Source organism: Drosophila grimshawi, unplaced genomic scaffold (genome assembly GCF_018153295.1).
Source record: "Drosophila grimshawi isolate 15287-2541.00 unplaced genomic scaffold, ASM1815329v1 contig_78, whole genome shotgun sequence".
Lineage (NCBI taxonomy): Eukaryota > Metazoa > Arthropoda > Insecta > Diptera > Drosophilidae > Drosophila > Drosophila grimshawi.
In genome coordinates, this window is record NW_025063616.1 from 573,858 (window position 1) to 589,669 (window position 15,812).

Here is a 15,812-nt window from a genome sequence, read left to right on the forward strand (position 1 = left end):
ATTTGTTTTTTCTTCGGTTTTGGGTGTGAATGGGATAGTCTGTACCTGCCTCATAAAGAACACAAGTAAAAATGCTGTAGTCGAGAGATCGATAGACTACGATATACCCTGAACCCAGCTGTTAGGTATATTGAAGTGTTATTGGTAAATTTCCCTTTAAAAAGCAGGACTAAGAAGGACTACAAGTGCACTCATTTCTTATGACAGGTGCCTATACCTGAAGAGAAAAAAAACTACAACACAAACCCATAATACATACATGTATGTATGTACCGGCAGGTATATTCATAAGCAGCTAATGGGCGTTGTAGAATACAAAAACAAAGACATATTGACGCTAGAGTCGATTACCCCGCCTTCTCTTTCTCACACATGCGCTAGCCAACTTGTGTATACAGAAAATGCTTGCGTCTGCTGATAGAAGTATGAAAATAGATTTGGGCCTACTACATTGGTGTTTCTTACCCAATCGTGATCAAAGGCTGCCTTTTAAACTGTGGCTTTAATAGCTATCGGAAATGGAAATGTATCGATATTATTGAGCCAGAGGCTGTTATCTGCGCGCAATATATAAGATTATATATGCTTTATGAGGCCAGAGAGACTCTTTTTAACCATTTTTCAATGGATTGAGGGTATAATTAGAGCACTTCCATTTACCTGCTTGTATATATACATTAAGTATACAAAGAATTTGAAAAAAATAAATATTTTTCCAGTAAAAGTCGAACTTTTATTTATTTAATATATTTTACAGCCGGGTACAGAGTATTCTTTAAACAGGTATTGTTTCTTGGTAATTAAGGTATTGTAAAAAACTAATCAAATAAATTGCATGTGTGCAAGAAGCAAATTGTCTTATTGCCCCTTACAACTTAATACTGTCAAGTTAGACTAAAGTAAAAATTAAACAGATTATAAGTAAACAGACTTTTGACACTTTTGACTCGAGCAATTTTAAATAGATAAGATCTATTGTGTACTTACTGCTTTCCATTGAGAACGAGCACTTTGGATCATCAAATGGAAATATGTGAAGACTTCCCTGGCACGACAGAATCAAGTGACGCCTACAATAATAAGAGAAATATAATAATTAAGAAACGGAATCTGTAAGTATTGGTCGCGTTTATGTAGTTATTGCAAGAGATTTATTAGTTCTTATCAAACCAGCTTGTGAACAAAATTGTCGCTTTTGCAGTGCAATAATTCTTATTGCGGAGCTTCGAATGCGTTTATTACCGATTATGCTCTAATACATTATTTCAACTATATTCCAATACCGACCAACAAGGCTGTTCTTATTATAATCTGCGACTATAAGACCTCACCAGCCATCAGTAATGATCAGTCTCTTTGCTGACCTACAAAAGTTAGCAGCACAATCTTCACGATAGGTAGCTGTTTTATTGCTATTTATAAAGTGTGTCTCACAGCTCATCAGGGACAGTGCCTAGCAACAATTTTAATAGCCTGCCATAAACTAATTATACAATATTTTTCAAAAATTCCAAAGACCGATGGTGGGTACATATATTAACCACCATAATGAATATATGATCCCAATAAATTGGCTAGGCCGGGTTATGTAAAAAAGTACCTTAATTCATGGTCACATATTATTTGGACCATGGGCGTTATGGACACCTGTGTGCCATAAAACCAGGATTTTTTACGTCATGTTGATTATTTTCGGTATAGATAGACCAATCCTTCGTACTCAGTTTAGTTATATTTTGCATCTCGGGTGCAACCAGCCAAAAAGGACTATGGACAAACGGACCACCATTGAACAACGGAATCTCATCCTGGAACACTTCAAGATCGGATATTCACATCGCTAAATAGCAGAAATGGTAAATCTAAGCAAATCAACTGTATTTAACATCATTCGTCGCTTCGTGAACGAAATTCGGAAAGAGAACAAGGGCAGAATGGCACCAAACACGATTTTCACCGAACAGGAAGAGCGGAGGATCATCAGGAAAATAAGGGAAAATCCCAAGCTATCGGCTCCAAAACTGACTCCACAGGTGGAGGATGAAATGGGGAAAAAGTGCAGTGTGGCAACTGTGCGCCGGGTTCTGCGCAACCATGACTTTAATGCCCAAGTACCACGGAAGAAGCCCTTTATAAGCGCAAAAAATAAAGGAACTAGATTGACATTCATCAAAACCCACTTGGACAAGGATTTGGAGTTCTGGAACACATTCATTTTTGAAGATTATCCCAAATTCAACATTTTTGGCTCAGATGGACGGAATTACGTGTTGCGACAGTCCAATACTGAGCTGAATCCCAATATCCTAAAGGCAACAGTCAAGAACGGCGGAGGAAGTATCATGGTATGGGCATCTATCTCGGAGGTCGTCGTAAATTTGGTGTTTATTGAAACAACAATGGACAAGAATGTGTACCTCAATATATTAAAGGCAAATTTACTCCAAAGTGCCGAGAAGCTAGGAATCCGACGTACTTTCCGGTTCTACCAGGACCACAACCAGGACAACAACAAAGCATAAGTCCCCACATGATAATTCCACCGGCCCAGTCTCCAAATTTAAATGTTATTTAAAATTTGTGGGTTCTGCTGGAAAATAACTTCCGGAATCACAGATCCGATCTCAAAAATGATCTGCTGGATGAGTGGAGCAAAATCAGTCCAGAAACTACCCGGAAGCTGGTATCTTCGATGAATAATAGGTTAAGGGAAGTTATTAAGACTGTCCCGAAAAAGCGTTGACATGTATTTTGGCTATGTTTTCAGTTTTTGACTAATTTTAGTTAATTAATTAATATTTTAATAAAAACTAAAGTTTCCATTTCAAACGCGATATAACAGGAAACAAATTGGCATTTAAATATTTTTCGTTTGTTTTTTGTTTAAGCCTTATAGCACTTTAAATTTTTTGCTAGACACTGTCCCTGAAGAACTGTGAGACACTGTATGTATGTATATCGAGCACCATCACGTTTACCACAGCGCCCGTCATCAAGTCTACTACAACCCAGGAGTATCCGGTCACCAGCCGATACTGATTCGTTTCACCAAAAACAAGGTGCATCCGTTTTCTTGATGGATTTTTCGGGGATGGCTCGCTTGGAGGCTCATTGGTCTTCATGGTCATTGGATTCAAGTCTGCAGTCTCGTTTGTTAAGAATTGACTTTGCCGTTTAAAGTTCTTAAGCGGAGCTAGAGCTTCTGGCCGCTTACCGCTTCAGTCAATCGTCGATGATAAGAAGCTGCGCTACATCTCCAACTCGCGAAACTTTTCTTCCTGATTATTTTGTTCATTTTTTAGTGAAATTATTATAAAAATTACAAAAATTGTAGAAAGATAAAAATCCTCGCGAAAACATACATACCAGTCACATACACACAACTATAATGCATAATTATATATTATTTAATATTTCATTGTATACATTTTTCCCCGCAAGCTGATCCAATTTGACATAAGTGTCGTAACCTATATTTTTGTATGTAGCTCTATTTAAAAATGTTATATCTATTTAAAAATGTTATATATATAGATGAGCTATATCAACTTGGCGATCGCTTTTAATTCATTGCATTATTAAAACTTTTTGTAATTAAAAATTGAACAGTGCTTTAAAAAGAAAATGAAGCAAGAAAACCATTCCAAGAAATAATTAATAATAATTAAATAATTTTTAAAAGAACTTAGCTTTACTCGTCCATTACAATACAATATTGTCTGCTTAGTGATATCACATACACGAACAACACTCTTATACAAAACTCCAAGAAGAATACTGTTTTACTAGCCAGCAATATGCGAACTTATTCGGGAGTTGGAATATCCTTTTTTATTACTTTTTTATTAACCCATAACGAATGCCTTTACATATAATAAAAAGTAAATTATTATAAATAAATATATAAAAAAAAAAAATAAAAAAAAAAATAAAAGAAGTTTTTATTTTCTAAATTTCTTATTGGATAAAATGAATTAACTTGAAGTGAAATTTTTTTGGGACTCTCCATACAAGGCGGCACTGGAATCTAATTGGTTGGTTCGGTAGATATAAAGCGCATTCACAGATCCAATACCAATGAAGCTGTCAAATCGATTATCTATCGATAAGCCTCCAAGTGAAAATGAATCTCCGGGAATTGGAAGATTATAGCCACCCAATTTGGAGAGTAGTTTGGTGCTTTTAAATATAGGTATACAATAAGTATAACAAAAAGCTCTTGCTTAAGAGTATTAGTCCTAAGCTGAGATTGTAAAGCCCTTCGAGATTATAACTTGTGAATAGAATTGAATAAATATATTCTTCAACAAAGAGTTTTAATTTTCAACACGAGTTGAGTTGCTAAAAGAAAGTAATAACCAATAAGCCCGTTGCATGGTGAGATTCCCATAAAAATTCATGCCTCCCTTTAGGATTGGCATCTATTTATCAATATATTGCACCGGTATAAAACTATTTTGTAGTCGACTACATCCAATTGAAATGTTTCCACTGGTTTAGTTTAATTGGTTGAAATATCTGTGGCAGGAGTGTTAATTTGGTTGTGCATTTTAGGACACACACACACAGCACTCCGCATAAGCAGTTCGAAATCCACATACATTTTTTTGTTGTCAAGATTGTGATTTTGCTGAAAAAGTTCGTAGCTGTGTATTGAGAGGCGCTTGCATGTGCTTGCCATAAGTTTCAAATATTCTCGGAACTTTTTTATAAAGCTCTTAAGCCTTCCCAAAAATGCTATTATAACTCCCTTATAATGCTATTATGTAATAACGCCTTTGTAACCCACTCATAAAGCACTTATAACTCTATCTTTTCTCTGCTTTTAGAACTCGCATTAATACTGTTAGAAGTCTCTTAGAAAGCTCTCTAATATAACTCTTAAAACTCTCATGTAATGCTGCTCTATGCTCTTATAACTCTCCTTTCATTGTTGTATATCTTATTTAATGGCACATATACGCTTTGTAATGTCGTAGTTTTTCTTGAAAAAATCTACTTGATTATTAATTAAAATACATATATATATCGTCAAAATAGACTTATTTACATGTATAAATGCTTGTTGTTTTTTTTTTCGAGACCGTGCTAAATCGAGTGTTTAATCTTACAATGGTAAGAAAGTGGAAGCGGACCCTTTGTCTCGAGAAGAAGTGTAATGTAATGTAAAGTAGAACCTCCATCATCCTCAAATATAATAAATGTTAATTTTATAAGTTTCATGGATCGCAGAGTGTAAAATAAGAAGCAAATTGGATGATTATATATATTCACGTGTATGTATAAACGCATATTAATATTTTATAATATTATTTATATAAATTTTATATAATATATGAATTGAAATAAATAAATAAAAATTAAGCATGTCAACCGAACAGGAACAGACAGGAGTCACAAGGAGTCTTTAGTGGAGGCGACGTCATCAACGGCACTGGATGAGGAGTTTTCGATACTAAACTTGTTTAGGTTGGTGGCAAGTGACGTGAACTCCCACATATCGGTAACAGTGCCTTTCTCCTAATCACGATCTTGTGCAGATGAAATAGCTGCTGATTGTTACTTATCATCGTAATTTGGCTTATAAGGACTATAAGCTGTTTATATCCATGGATGCGCGAACGCTGGAAAATGACATTCCAGCCAGCCAATGGTCAAATTTAAGACGTCTAATAAGAAAATTAATGACATAGAGGAAAACAATACAATTGTTATGCGTGGTAAGGCATGCCATTTCAACGAGGATCCCAATTGCACATTCATGAGCCCTTATAAATGTCAATTAATAAAATTAAGCAAATGCACCTTAGGCTCGAGTTATATGCCATCATCCGCCGACACTGAACGCCACCAGACCGAGGCAAAGGTAAGTGTAAGTGTCTCGTTTTCTGCCACCGATGTTGATTTGACGGACATTATTGCCCGATTACTCTGCGATTTATATACCTACAAAATGATTAAACCCAAGGAATCCAATCAAACGTTGCAGCATTTCATTACGGGAGAGGATGTTTAATCTTGCAATGATATGATAGTTTAACAGAACTCTCATTGAGAATATGTGCGATAACACGTATGCGGCACCCTTTGTGACCATATTAAGTCAAGTTCTCCGAAGAAAATATAGTTTTAGAACATTGAGTCAAGACGGATTTACAGCAGCAAAAGTGTGCCAGGTATTATAAACAAAATCGTAGATAATTTAAGATACTAGCGTTCACAATTAGACCTACTGTAAATAATGCAAAAGCAGCTTAAACACAAATCATGACCAAACACATTTATATATACCCTTTGCCCAACTTAATAAGATTATATTTCAGTCACAAGCAGCAGCTGAATCTGCTGCTGAACTTGATATGCGCGTAGTATACAGAGGACATTTTCTTTAATCAGACTGACACACAGGTGGAAATGGTTTGATCAACTCGGCCGTTGGTCCTGAGAAAAAAAAAATATATATTTTATCAAGACGCAGATGCTTCTTTCCTTCGGTATAACTTCATTATAATTTTTTTCAACTAATTTTTTCTTTAAACTAATTTCAATGGATTCATGGTAATTTGGTAATTTGAACACACCAGTTTTATATGTCTTTCTCATTTTTTTTTTTTAATTTGTGTTGAGTACAGGGTATAATAAAATGAATCGAGATATTTCCTTTCCTGTGCGCAGATACTTTATCTTAAAAATATGGAACAATTCCGGGACAGAAGGTGCTTTCACAAATGATTTTTACGGGATAATCTAATTCAATATATTTTTCCATTGGCAGATACAAGCTTAAAGTTCACGTTTTCACCTAGAGACGAAAGATAGGTCACCAAACACCAAACACGCATAAAAAAATACATAGTCCGTAAGCAGGTGTCCGATCTGTCACTTTATTTTCGCTTGTAGCCTTGCACATCGCAAGACTTCCTATCCCAGTTAATGCATTTTCTTGTGGAAGCTGTCGCGTAAAAAGAAGCAGGAGACTGTTTCTCATATATTTGGTTGTTCTCTGAAATCTGCGTCTGTGACATACCTTTCTATTTGACTTATCAGAGGGCATAAGGCTGAACTTAGATGATCTTCTCTTAAAACGGAGGATATAAAGGTCTAGGACCAAATAGACACAAAGCATTTCTCGATAAATACATTGAAGCTATCGGTCCATATAAATTGATTTTATTGGAATCTGAATTCAGTTTGATTATCGCATGATAAGTACAAAGTGGTGGAGCTATTAGTTATATTTAAATGTAATGCTTTAACATAAACAAGTGTAGCAAGCTATTAGAAAGGCAACTTTTGGTTAATTAAGTTTTCACGAGAAAGTAGCTAACTTCTAAAAATTCACTCAGGAAAAAATAGATGGCAAATTTCCGCAGGAAAGAAGAAAAAAAAAATTTTTTATATATAGGATAAGTAAAGCTGATTAACAGACCAGTTAACATGAGTATGCTGCTACAGTACAAAATGGACAGTAAATATGTGCAATGTATAATTAATGTATAATCAAATTAGTGAGAAACACACCTCATTGCGTACGTAATGGTCCCGTTGCGAAATATTCTTAGAGCGAAATGCATTGGTATGATGGGATCCTTGAAATCGCCATGCATAATGAAGTAAGTGTCGGGCGTCCAGATACTGTCATGATGATGCAAAGCGTTTAGGAAATCATAGTGGGACTTATTGCCATATTGAAGGCGAGGATCGTTCCATTGCTGATTCAATAGAAATTCAACTTCATATTTCTGCAATAAAATTATACGTTAATAATGAATAATATTAGTTCTCGTAAACTTCTTACCAAGCTGCTCTCATCGGGTGATGCTAAGCTCAAAAGCAACACATTAACATTAACCGTCAGTGTTCCTATAAATCGATTTATAGTTTCAATATAGGTAGTATTTTAACTGTATAATGTCTCTGCTTATAGATAGAAATATATGAAACTCATAGTTCAATAGGCATATTATAGAAAAGAACTCAAAAATAATTAAAATAGTGCTAATATAAAAAAAATGTGTAAGAAGAGAAAATATATACTAGTGCTTGTGATTTGTTTAGGACATTTCACCAACCGCGATTATGTGGTCTCCTGGCATTTTGATTTGAGGCCATGTCAGGCGATTGTAAGCCACAGCAAAAGTCTTCATCTGTAAAATTTACAAACAGGCTAAAATAATTACACACTCAACATTTTTTTTTTCTAGTGTGATCAAGTGAATAATAATCTTATCAAGATTTTGAATAGTTAGCTAAACTAGATAAGAAGGAGAAGTACAGTCGCAACTCATTGTCTGTGCTGTGAATTATAGTCAGTTTACTCTGACGAATCTTGCTTACTCTGACCTAGAAATTTAGATGCTTTAATTCCGAAGGTAGAAGTTTTGAAGGAGAGAAGTATGCGCCACAATTGATATGTGAAAATCAATAAAGCAAATGTGGAGGGTAGATAGGCTTATTCAAAGACTGAAAAATCGGGAATGTTCATATATTTTACAGGTCTTAAGCTAGTCACAAAATTTGTAGGTTATAGTTCTAGCTATAGGTTATAATACCACGCTTGCTGATCATTTCCATTACGGCTACTGCATAGCGCTTGATGCAATCAATTGTAGCTATATGTCAGCTAGTTTGAAACGGCTGCACTTATTATTAGTTGTTTTTTTTTTTAGTCGTGACTTGCATCTCTTACTCACTAGTTTTTTATTATCGCAAGCAAATGGCCCGCACTTTTCGCCTTTACAAAAGCCTAAAACCAAAATAACTACAACATTTTACATTATTACTAATAAACATCCGTTTATGAATTGCTTAAATCAGAAGCAAATTCCCGTTCTTATAGTAACTTTTCGGGTTGTCCAATTAATAGATTTTTAGCTATTTAAGTACAGGATTAATTAATTATTTATAAGTAGAGTAATAACAGCCAAAGCTTGCTGCAATGCATGGTCTTTATTGGTGTTGTGTATTGTTATATATGGTGAGACAATTTAAAGAAAAGCTGTTATCTTCCTTACCATTAACAGGTGGCAGTAATCGTTTATCATAGCGCTTCTTCTCAAGTAATAAATCTAAAATCTCCTTATCTGAACTGGATTCGTCGAATCTGTGTGTAAAGAGTTTTGATCAAAATTGTACTGTTATTATTAGCAGTTAAGGCAGATCTAATTTATATCTGTGTTAAAATTGAAGAACAATTTGTTGGGTTGCAATTTTTGGGTTTCACAATAAGCTTTAGATTAAAGAACTGAAAAGCAAGCAAAATTGTAAGAACTCATTTTGGAAAGTTTATTCGGGAATAACTATAAAGGTTTTGCAGTGTGCCTTTTTATCTGGAGCGCTTTCTAAAATTGATGATAACTTTTTATACATGTATAAAGCAGGCAATATGTGCCACTTATAACACAATTATGAATCATTATCAGTGTTGTTGAGAGTGTATACGTAACGTGAATGGAAAAAATGATTCACTATACCCAATGAAAATAGGTAAAAGTATAACGAAATTGAGCAAACCGGCAGAAGGAGTAAAAATCTACATATAGAGTATATATTCTTGATCACAGAAGTTGTTTGCTTAAGTTTGTATACAACTCTGTGGCAGATATAAATTTTCAAATTCTGGTTGCTAGTAATCCACCTTCCAAATTTGTTGACCATAGCTCAAAATTGTGGAAGATGTATAGGATGTAGAACGATATATATGTATATATGTAAGGGATTGGACAAATTTCAGCCAGTCTACTGTTGGATAACTTTACTTAACATTAACTTATGCATTTTCGTTTCAGTGGGAATCATTTGGCAAGTCGATATTTTGCTCTCATTTTAAAAACTGCTTAAAAAACTGCCCGAGGGCGGAACTGATAAGTTATCTGCATTGGGTCAGATTTTCCGGTGAAAAAAACAAGTTTTGTGGCCCTAGGTGTGAAACATATAATAAACTTTAAGCCCAGAATATGCAACAATATATGTATTTACCAAATGCGGAGTCTCTTGCTTTAAAACAAACAGACGGACTGGATAACTGACTGACAGCCAGAAAGACATACCACTAAACCAATATAATCATTTCCCTTTGAAAAATAAAACTAAATTAAAACCAACACAAAATTCGTTAGATATGATTTGTTTACGTTTTGGTGTGGGTGCAAAAACTTACTTCGACCAATCGATACCGTGACTGTAAAAATTTTAAAAGAATATAAATTTCGACGAAATTGGTTACAGACGTAAACAAATTTTAGGTACATTTACAGATTTAATACACACAATACAATGAGTGGTAGTAGAACCTATACGAATTGTACTTACATGGGATGTTTGTCTAGGGCAGCCGTCTCCGACTGCGTGGCAGCGGCAGTGGATGTAGTGGTCAGATAGCATAACATCAGGATTATACTAGAGGCAGCATAGAAGCTGAAAGACTGACTATGCGCCTTATAATGCTGAGCCAAATACTGACATGCAATAGCTAAGGTGGCGGTCAGACTGGATAAAATAGCTGCTGACATTGTGGCGGGTACAAAAGTGCTGGTAACATTGTGCCGATGCCAGTGCAGATCTTCAAATGGCTTATCCTCATCTTTATCCTCCTCCAGTTTCCGCTGCTCTTCGGATGGTTCGTCTAGTGGCGTCGCTAGGGCATCTCGCGCTTCCAACAGCATTTTGTGTAGGCGTAGACAGGATATGCCAGCCAGAGACGTCCATGTAGCAATGTAGTGGTTTCTGCTGCTGAATCTGGTAGTGCGAAACTGACATAAGTGCTGTCGACGGCACTGCTGCTCATCTTTGTTAATCTTTAGGTTGCGGCTATTGCAATTCCAGCAATTTATATGCAAAGCGTTTGGCTTCGTCGATGGCCAAATATTGTGAGCAGCCAAGGCATCTTTGTTGTCATATACTTCTTGACTTAACTGTTGTTGCTGTGGTACCACAAAAAGCACTTGAGTTGTCGCTTTTATATTTTTGCGGGTTGCTGTTGCTGTTTGAGGTTTATGATTTTGTTGGTAGTTATCCTCGACTTTTATTTCCTCTACCCTGTTGTCTTTTACTGTTTTTGATGTTGTGATGAGAGAGCACTGATTTTGCGTTTGTTGTTTTATGCACTGATTGGGCTGCTCTCTGGATGCTTCAAAGACGCAGCCCATGTTACGAATACTGCAAGTAAAGTGAAATGTATGCCACAAATATATGTATATATATGTTTGCAAAAGGAATTAAACAAAAACTGAAAAATATTTTACCGATGTAACTTAATGTCTAATTTCACTATGGCAAATGTAGTATGTTTAATACTATTTTATGAGAAATAAGTTAGAATGATCTAGTCAAGACAGCCCGATAAATATATACCCTGAACCCACTTTTTAAATACATGTAGGTTAGCTGATAATTATTTGTTCAATGTACATGCTGATATTAGTTTGTTTAATATAAAAATACGTTGGGAAAGGTATCGATAAAAGGAAATGAACTTGAAAGACGGACAGAAAATTATAGCTAAGTCGACGTGTCTTAGTACATATGAATACGTGAATATAATAAGATTGACTGGATGTCATTATTAAAATTGGCAAGAAGAAAGGATCAATGGTACACCGGAAATATCGTGAACTGATTTCGAGGTATTCGACCTGAGTAAAACGTGCATCAGGTTTTTTCTGAGCCTCTGGGCCCAGGCGACCCAGGCTGGGTCGAAAATTTTGTCAGGAGTCAGTGTGTCGAGCAGTGACAGCAGGTCATAATTTCACTTGAGTTCGCTGTGACAACATCGCAGGTAAATGTCATTTGTAACAACAAAGATAATTCTCATAGCATTCAGAGTGTAGAAGAGAAGAGTTTGACTTGATTATAGAATATATAGACAAGTCAATACTAGAACTAGACCTCTTAAACTTTTAAAAATATTTAGAATTATCACATATAATTAATGCATTCGGATAAATAATCTGATGCAACTTTATGAAATGTAAAATTGAACAAGAACTGTAAGTTTTTCATATTTTTACGATATGTAACAGGGGCAGTGGCTCCCCTTGCATTGAAACTATTTTATGACAAAACAACAATAACATTGCAGAGAGGAACTTTATTGCTAAAAATGACTCAAGACAGGAAATCGATAATATAAATAATTTAAAACTTAAAAAAAAAACACATCTTCCAGAATCTTAAAATTAGATTCTGCAAATATGATGGCTAGATTACCTGTACAGATCGATATAAAAAATTCTCAGCCACATGAGTATTTTTGCTTCCATTAGAATCCGAATATTAAGCACGACACACTTGTTTTAATTTTAAATAAGCGGTAATAGTCAATCAGCTGGTATTAATCAAAAGTAAAAAATTAGCTTTTCACTTTAAACTTCACATATTACAACGTGCATGTTCCACTTCGCGCTCACTCGGCTGCAGTTTAAAGCCAAAGATTAATTAAATATCGCAACAGCGCAACTAAGTCCATAAAATACAAGTGCAAGTCTATTTAAATTACATGCAGAATAAACAGTAAACTGCACTTTCGGTAATAGGAAAACTAGCCAGACACGTTAAGCTGTTTAAGTTTAAGCCACCTGAGCTTAAAGTGCCATAGACAACGAAGACTTGTTGAAAAATAACAGTAATCAAAACCAATTTGCTTTAATTGAAGCACCTGTCATTTGTATACTTAAAACTGTTAGCGACTTTTCATGTTTAACACATTCACTTCAAATGGTAATGAAAATTATAATAGTAAAGTCAAAAACAAGTGAAACATTTATTTAGCTGTGTATATATATCAGCAAAGCTTTATGAAAAATGTTTTCCTATATGAATTCCCAGTTCTCCAGTAGAAAAAGCAAATTAGCTAAGAATGATCTAGTTGATGGAACTCATGTATGCGTAGTATGATAGTTTGCACTATAAACATGAAACGCTCTAGATACCGTCCGTTACCGTTACAGTGGACTTATGCGAAGCGGGCTCATGAGGAATTGTAAATATTCAAGTCTTGGTACTTGAGTCTGGACTGGGTCACTCTAAATGTAAAAACCCTTAAAGTAAGTATCTACGCTGTCGCCTTACAAGTGCCATCGTTACCTTTGCTGTAGATAAGATAATGGTGGGCATATGTTATTTACAGTTTATATATTTAACCCCAATAGTCAGATCGCGAGGTGCAGCAACAATAACCATTAATACTGCTTAATATTGACATTAAAAAACTTATGGTAAAAAGACTTTTACACGCTGGAACCAGTAAAGTGTTAAAACTATCTTTTGATAGGATGCACGAAATGCGGATTTGTACAAAATTATGGGATAAAATTCCTCGAGCACAACTTAATATGAAGCCGGTGGAGAAGCTTATTCTCGGTATGCTCCAAGCACGCAATGAAAAATAATAATAATTTGGAGCTATACGTCTCCAAGAAAAGAGACCGGGATAGGTGCTGCGAAAACAGGTTATCTGGAAATGGAATACTTCTTTATAGGTTATATGCGCCTGAAATAACAAGTAAACGGCAGACCTTCATCGCCGCACGTAAACATCTAAATCTTATCCGTTTTACCATTTTCATCAATGAAGACGGCATAGCGATTAGCTTGGAGTGCAAAAATGGCTCTTTTAGGCGAGGACCAGCTTACATGGGTCATGATGTGACTCGAAAACCTATCAGTTTCAGCTGATATCTGTCATAAAAGCAGTTGACCGAGATTCCTTATTAAAAATTACAAGGTGGTGCTTGACCTCATGTTAGTTACAAAACAGAATCGGGTCTTGGCGAGTATTAAAAAAACATTTCTTCAAAAACAGGCCCGGTTAAGTGAAGGAACACGCGTAGAATTAACTGGAATAAATTCATTGAAGACATGATATTTATTCTACCAGAGTCCCCCGTACGAAGAAATGAGTAAGGAGAGCGCTCGACTACGACCACTACGACTAAACCCAGCTGATAATTTATTATAGTTTTATTGGCAAATTTCCCTTTATAATTAATTAATTTTCCTTTTGCCCACTCAAATGTAAGCTGGACTGCAAGTGCTCTCATTTCTTATAGCAGGCACAGCCACTGATGAAAAAATCTAAGGCAGCAAACTAATTTTTTAACAAGCCCGTTCTGTTGATCAATAATATTTCAATGTATATTATATATCAATTCGAATTACTCAAGAACTTGTGAAGATTAAAAAAAATACCAGAACTCTGCTGAATAAAGCAAAAAGCTTGGATTGCACATATACATACAAAACTACAATGTTATCACAAGGTGCAAGGTACAATAAGGTGCTGCGCTGAGTCTCGTGCCACTCTTATTGCGCTAATATCGCAAGCTCTGCAGAGGCATCGTTCCTGGAAGAAAATAAATTTCTAAGACTACGGCTATTTAAAGGAGCCCAATCAAACAAACGTTCAGCGAAGCATCTTTCAGACTTCTACTAAGTGCACACTTACCAGACTGATCGGGACCGGCATCATCTCGTCGCCTCTCAGCATGAGAGGTGTCCCCACATCACATTTGCTTACCGATAGTAATTTAAAACAAATAAGAATGCTGTACTCGCTTGAGCTCGACTAAGATATACTCTGAACCGAGCTATTAAATAATTATTAGTTTTATTGCTTCTTAATGCCGGCACAGCTATTGAAGAGTAAATAAAACTGAAATCAATGATGTGCGACAAACGCGTGTATTTACATTCAGACATACGTACACGCAATCGAAGATAACGTAGAATACACACACAATCTTAATTATATTTGCGTCGATTATCATGCCATCCCCTTCTCACATATGCGTCCGCATGTTTATGCATATAGAAAAAGCTTGCGCCTGCTGATAGTGGTGCGGTCAATATAAGAATACGATTTTGACTATAACTTGAGTGTTTTTAATCCGATTTAAAAAAGTCAGTTGTGCATATAAGCAATATACCCTTTTTACCCATTTCAATGGCTTACGGTATTAAAATGGGCTATTAGAAGTTTAAAAACTTAAACTTCCCAGAAATAGAGGGAATCTTTCTGGATCAACTCCTGCATTTCTGCAACCAAGCCATAAGCTGCTTCAGTGGCAACCTAACTAAACACTAAAATGTTCTTCAGAAACGACTTCACATACCACCTTAAAGTATTTTAGACTCATAAGTTCTTCGTCTTTTGGTTTAAGGACAATATAATGGCTCCTTGGTCTCCTGTAGAACAATTATTCCTTTTGACTACCAATATCGTTCAAATCTAAATACCAACAGGCTAATCGATTGATTATCACCAGGCACATCAGTTGAGACACGTCCTGTCGCCACTTTTATGGAACGTGAGCGAAATTAAAGTACTGGACTTTATAAGGAGATGACGCTCATGTCATTGCGGAAGACATTGCCATAACTTATTCGTTCACATAGCATTAAAATTGTGTGATATATTTGGCCTCATTAAATTCCAACATCAGGTATATCGGTCTTGGGAGGTGGAGTGGGCGTGCCCATCCAAAATTATTTCATCGATTTTTGAAGAGAGTTACCGGTAGCATTAAAAATAGCTTTCTTTCTAGCTTTCAATTGTGGAAGTTATGCTCGTTTCAGATTATTTGGGACTGACCTCCTAAGGCGACAGGTGCGTGCGTGTTCTAAAAATGAATATGCTGATATTTGAAGAAAGTTACCAGCAAGCTAAGCTCGATTAAGGAAGCAGGTGTGGGTGTGAACATTTTTATCGTTTCTTAGTGGTTTCTTATCGGCAATTTACTTTCCAAATTGTATAGCTGATTTGCGAATAAGTAATAATCATTAATTTTATCAATTTTATCAGCCTGTTCGGCCTG

General features: G+C 35.5%; 1 protein-coding gene across 20 annotated transcripts in view; it reads right to left on the reverse strand.

Moving 5' to 3' along the window:
- Positions 1-15,812, reverse strand: part of LOC6557201 (glutamate-gated chloride channel) — a 46,208-nt gene that overhangs the window by 24,543 nt on the left and 5,853 nt on the right. For 7 of the 20 annotated variants that reach the window (XM_043215812.1, XM_043215806.1, XM_043215807.1 and 4 more), the window contains exons 2-8: positions 10,312-11,157; positions 10,160-10,180; positions 9,015-9,103; positions 8,073-8,147; positions 7,799-7,863; positions 7,522-7,742; positions 988-1,070 (exon numbers count right to left, since the gene is read on the reverse strand). In XM_043215812.1, coding sequence (XP_043071747.1) covers positions 988-1,070; positions 7,522-7,742; positions 7,799-7,863; positions 8,073-8,147; positions 9,015-9,103; positions 10,160-10,180; positions 10,312-11,157 — 1,400 coding nt within the window. Of the gene's footprint in view, positions 1-987; positions 1,071-7,521; positions 7,743-7,798; positions 7,864-8,072; positions 8,148-9,014; positions 9,104-10,159; positions 10,181-10,311; positions 11,158-15,812 lie in introns of those variants that run through there. The other 13 variants (XM_043215816.1, XM_043215810.1, XM_043215811.1 and 10 more) reach the window with 3 other exon arrangements.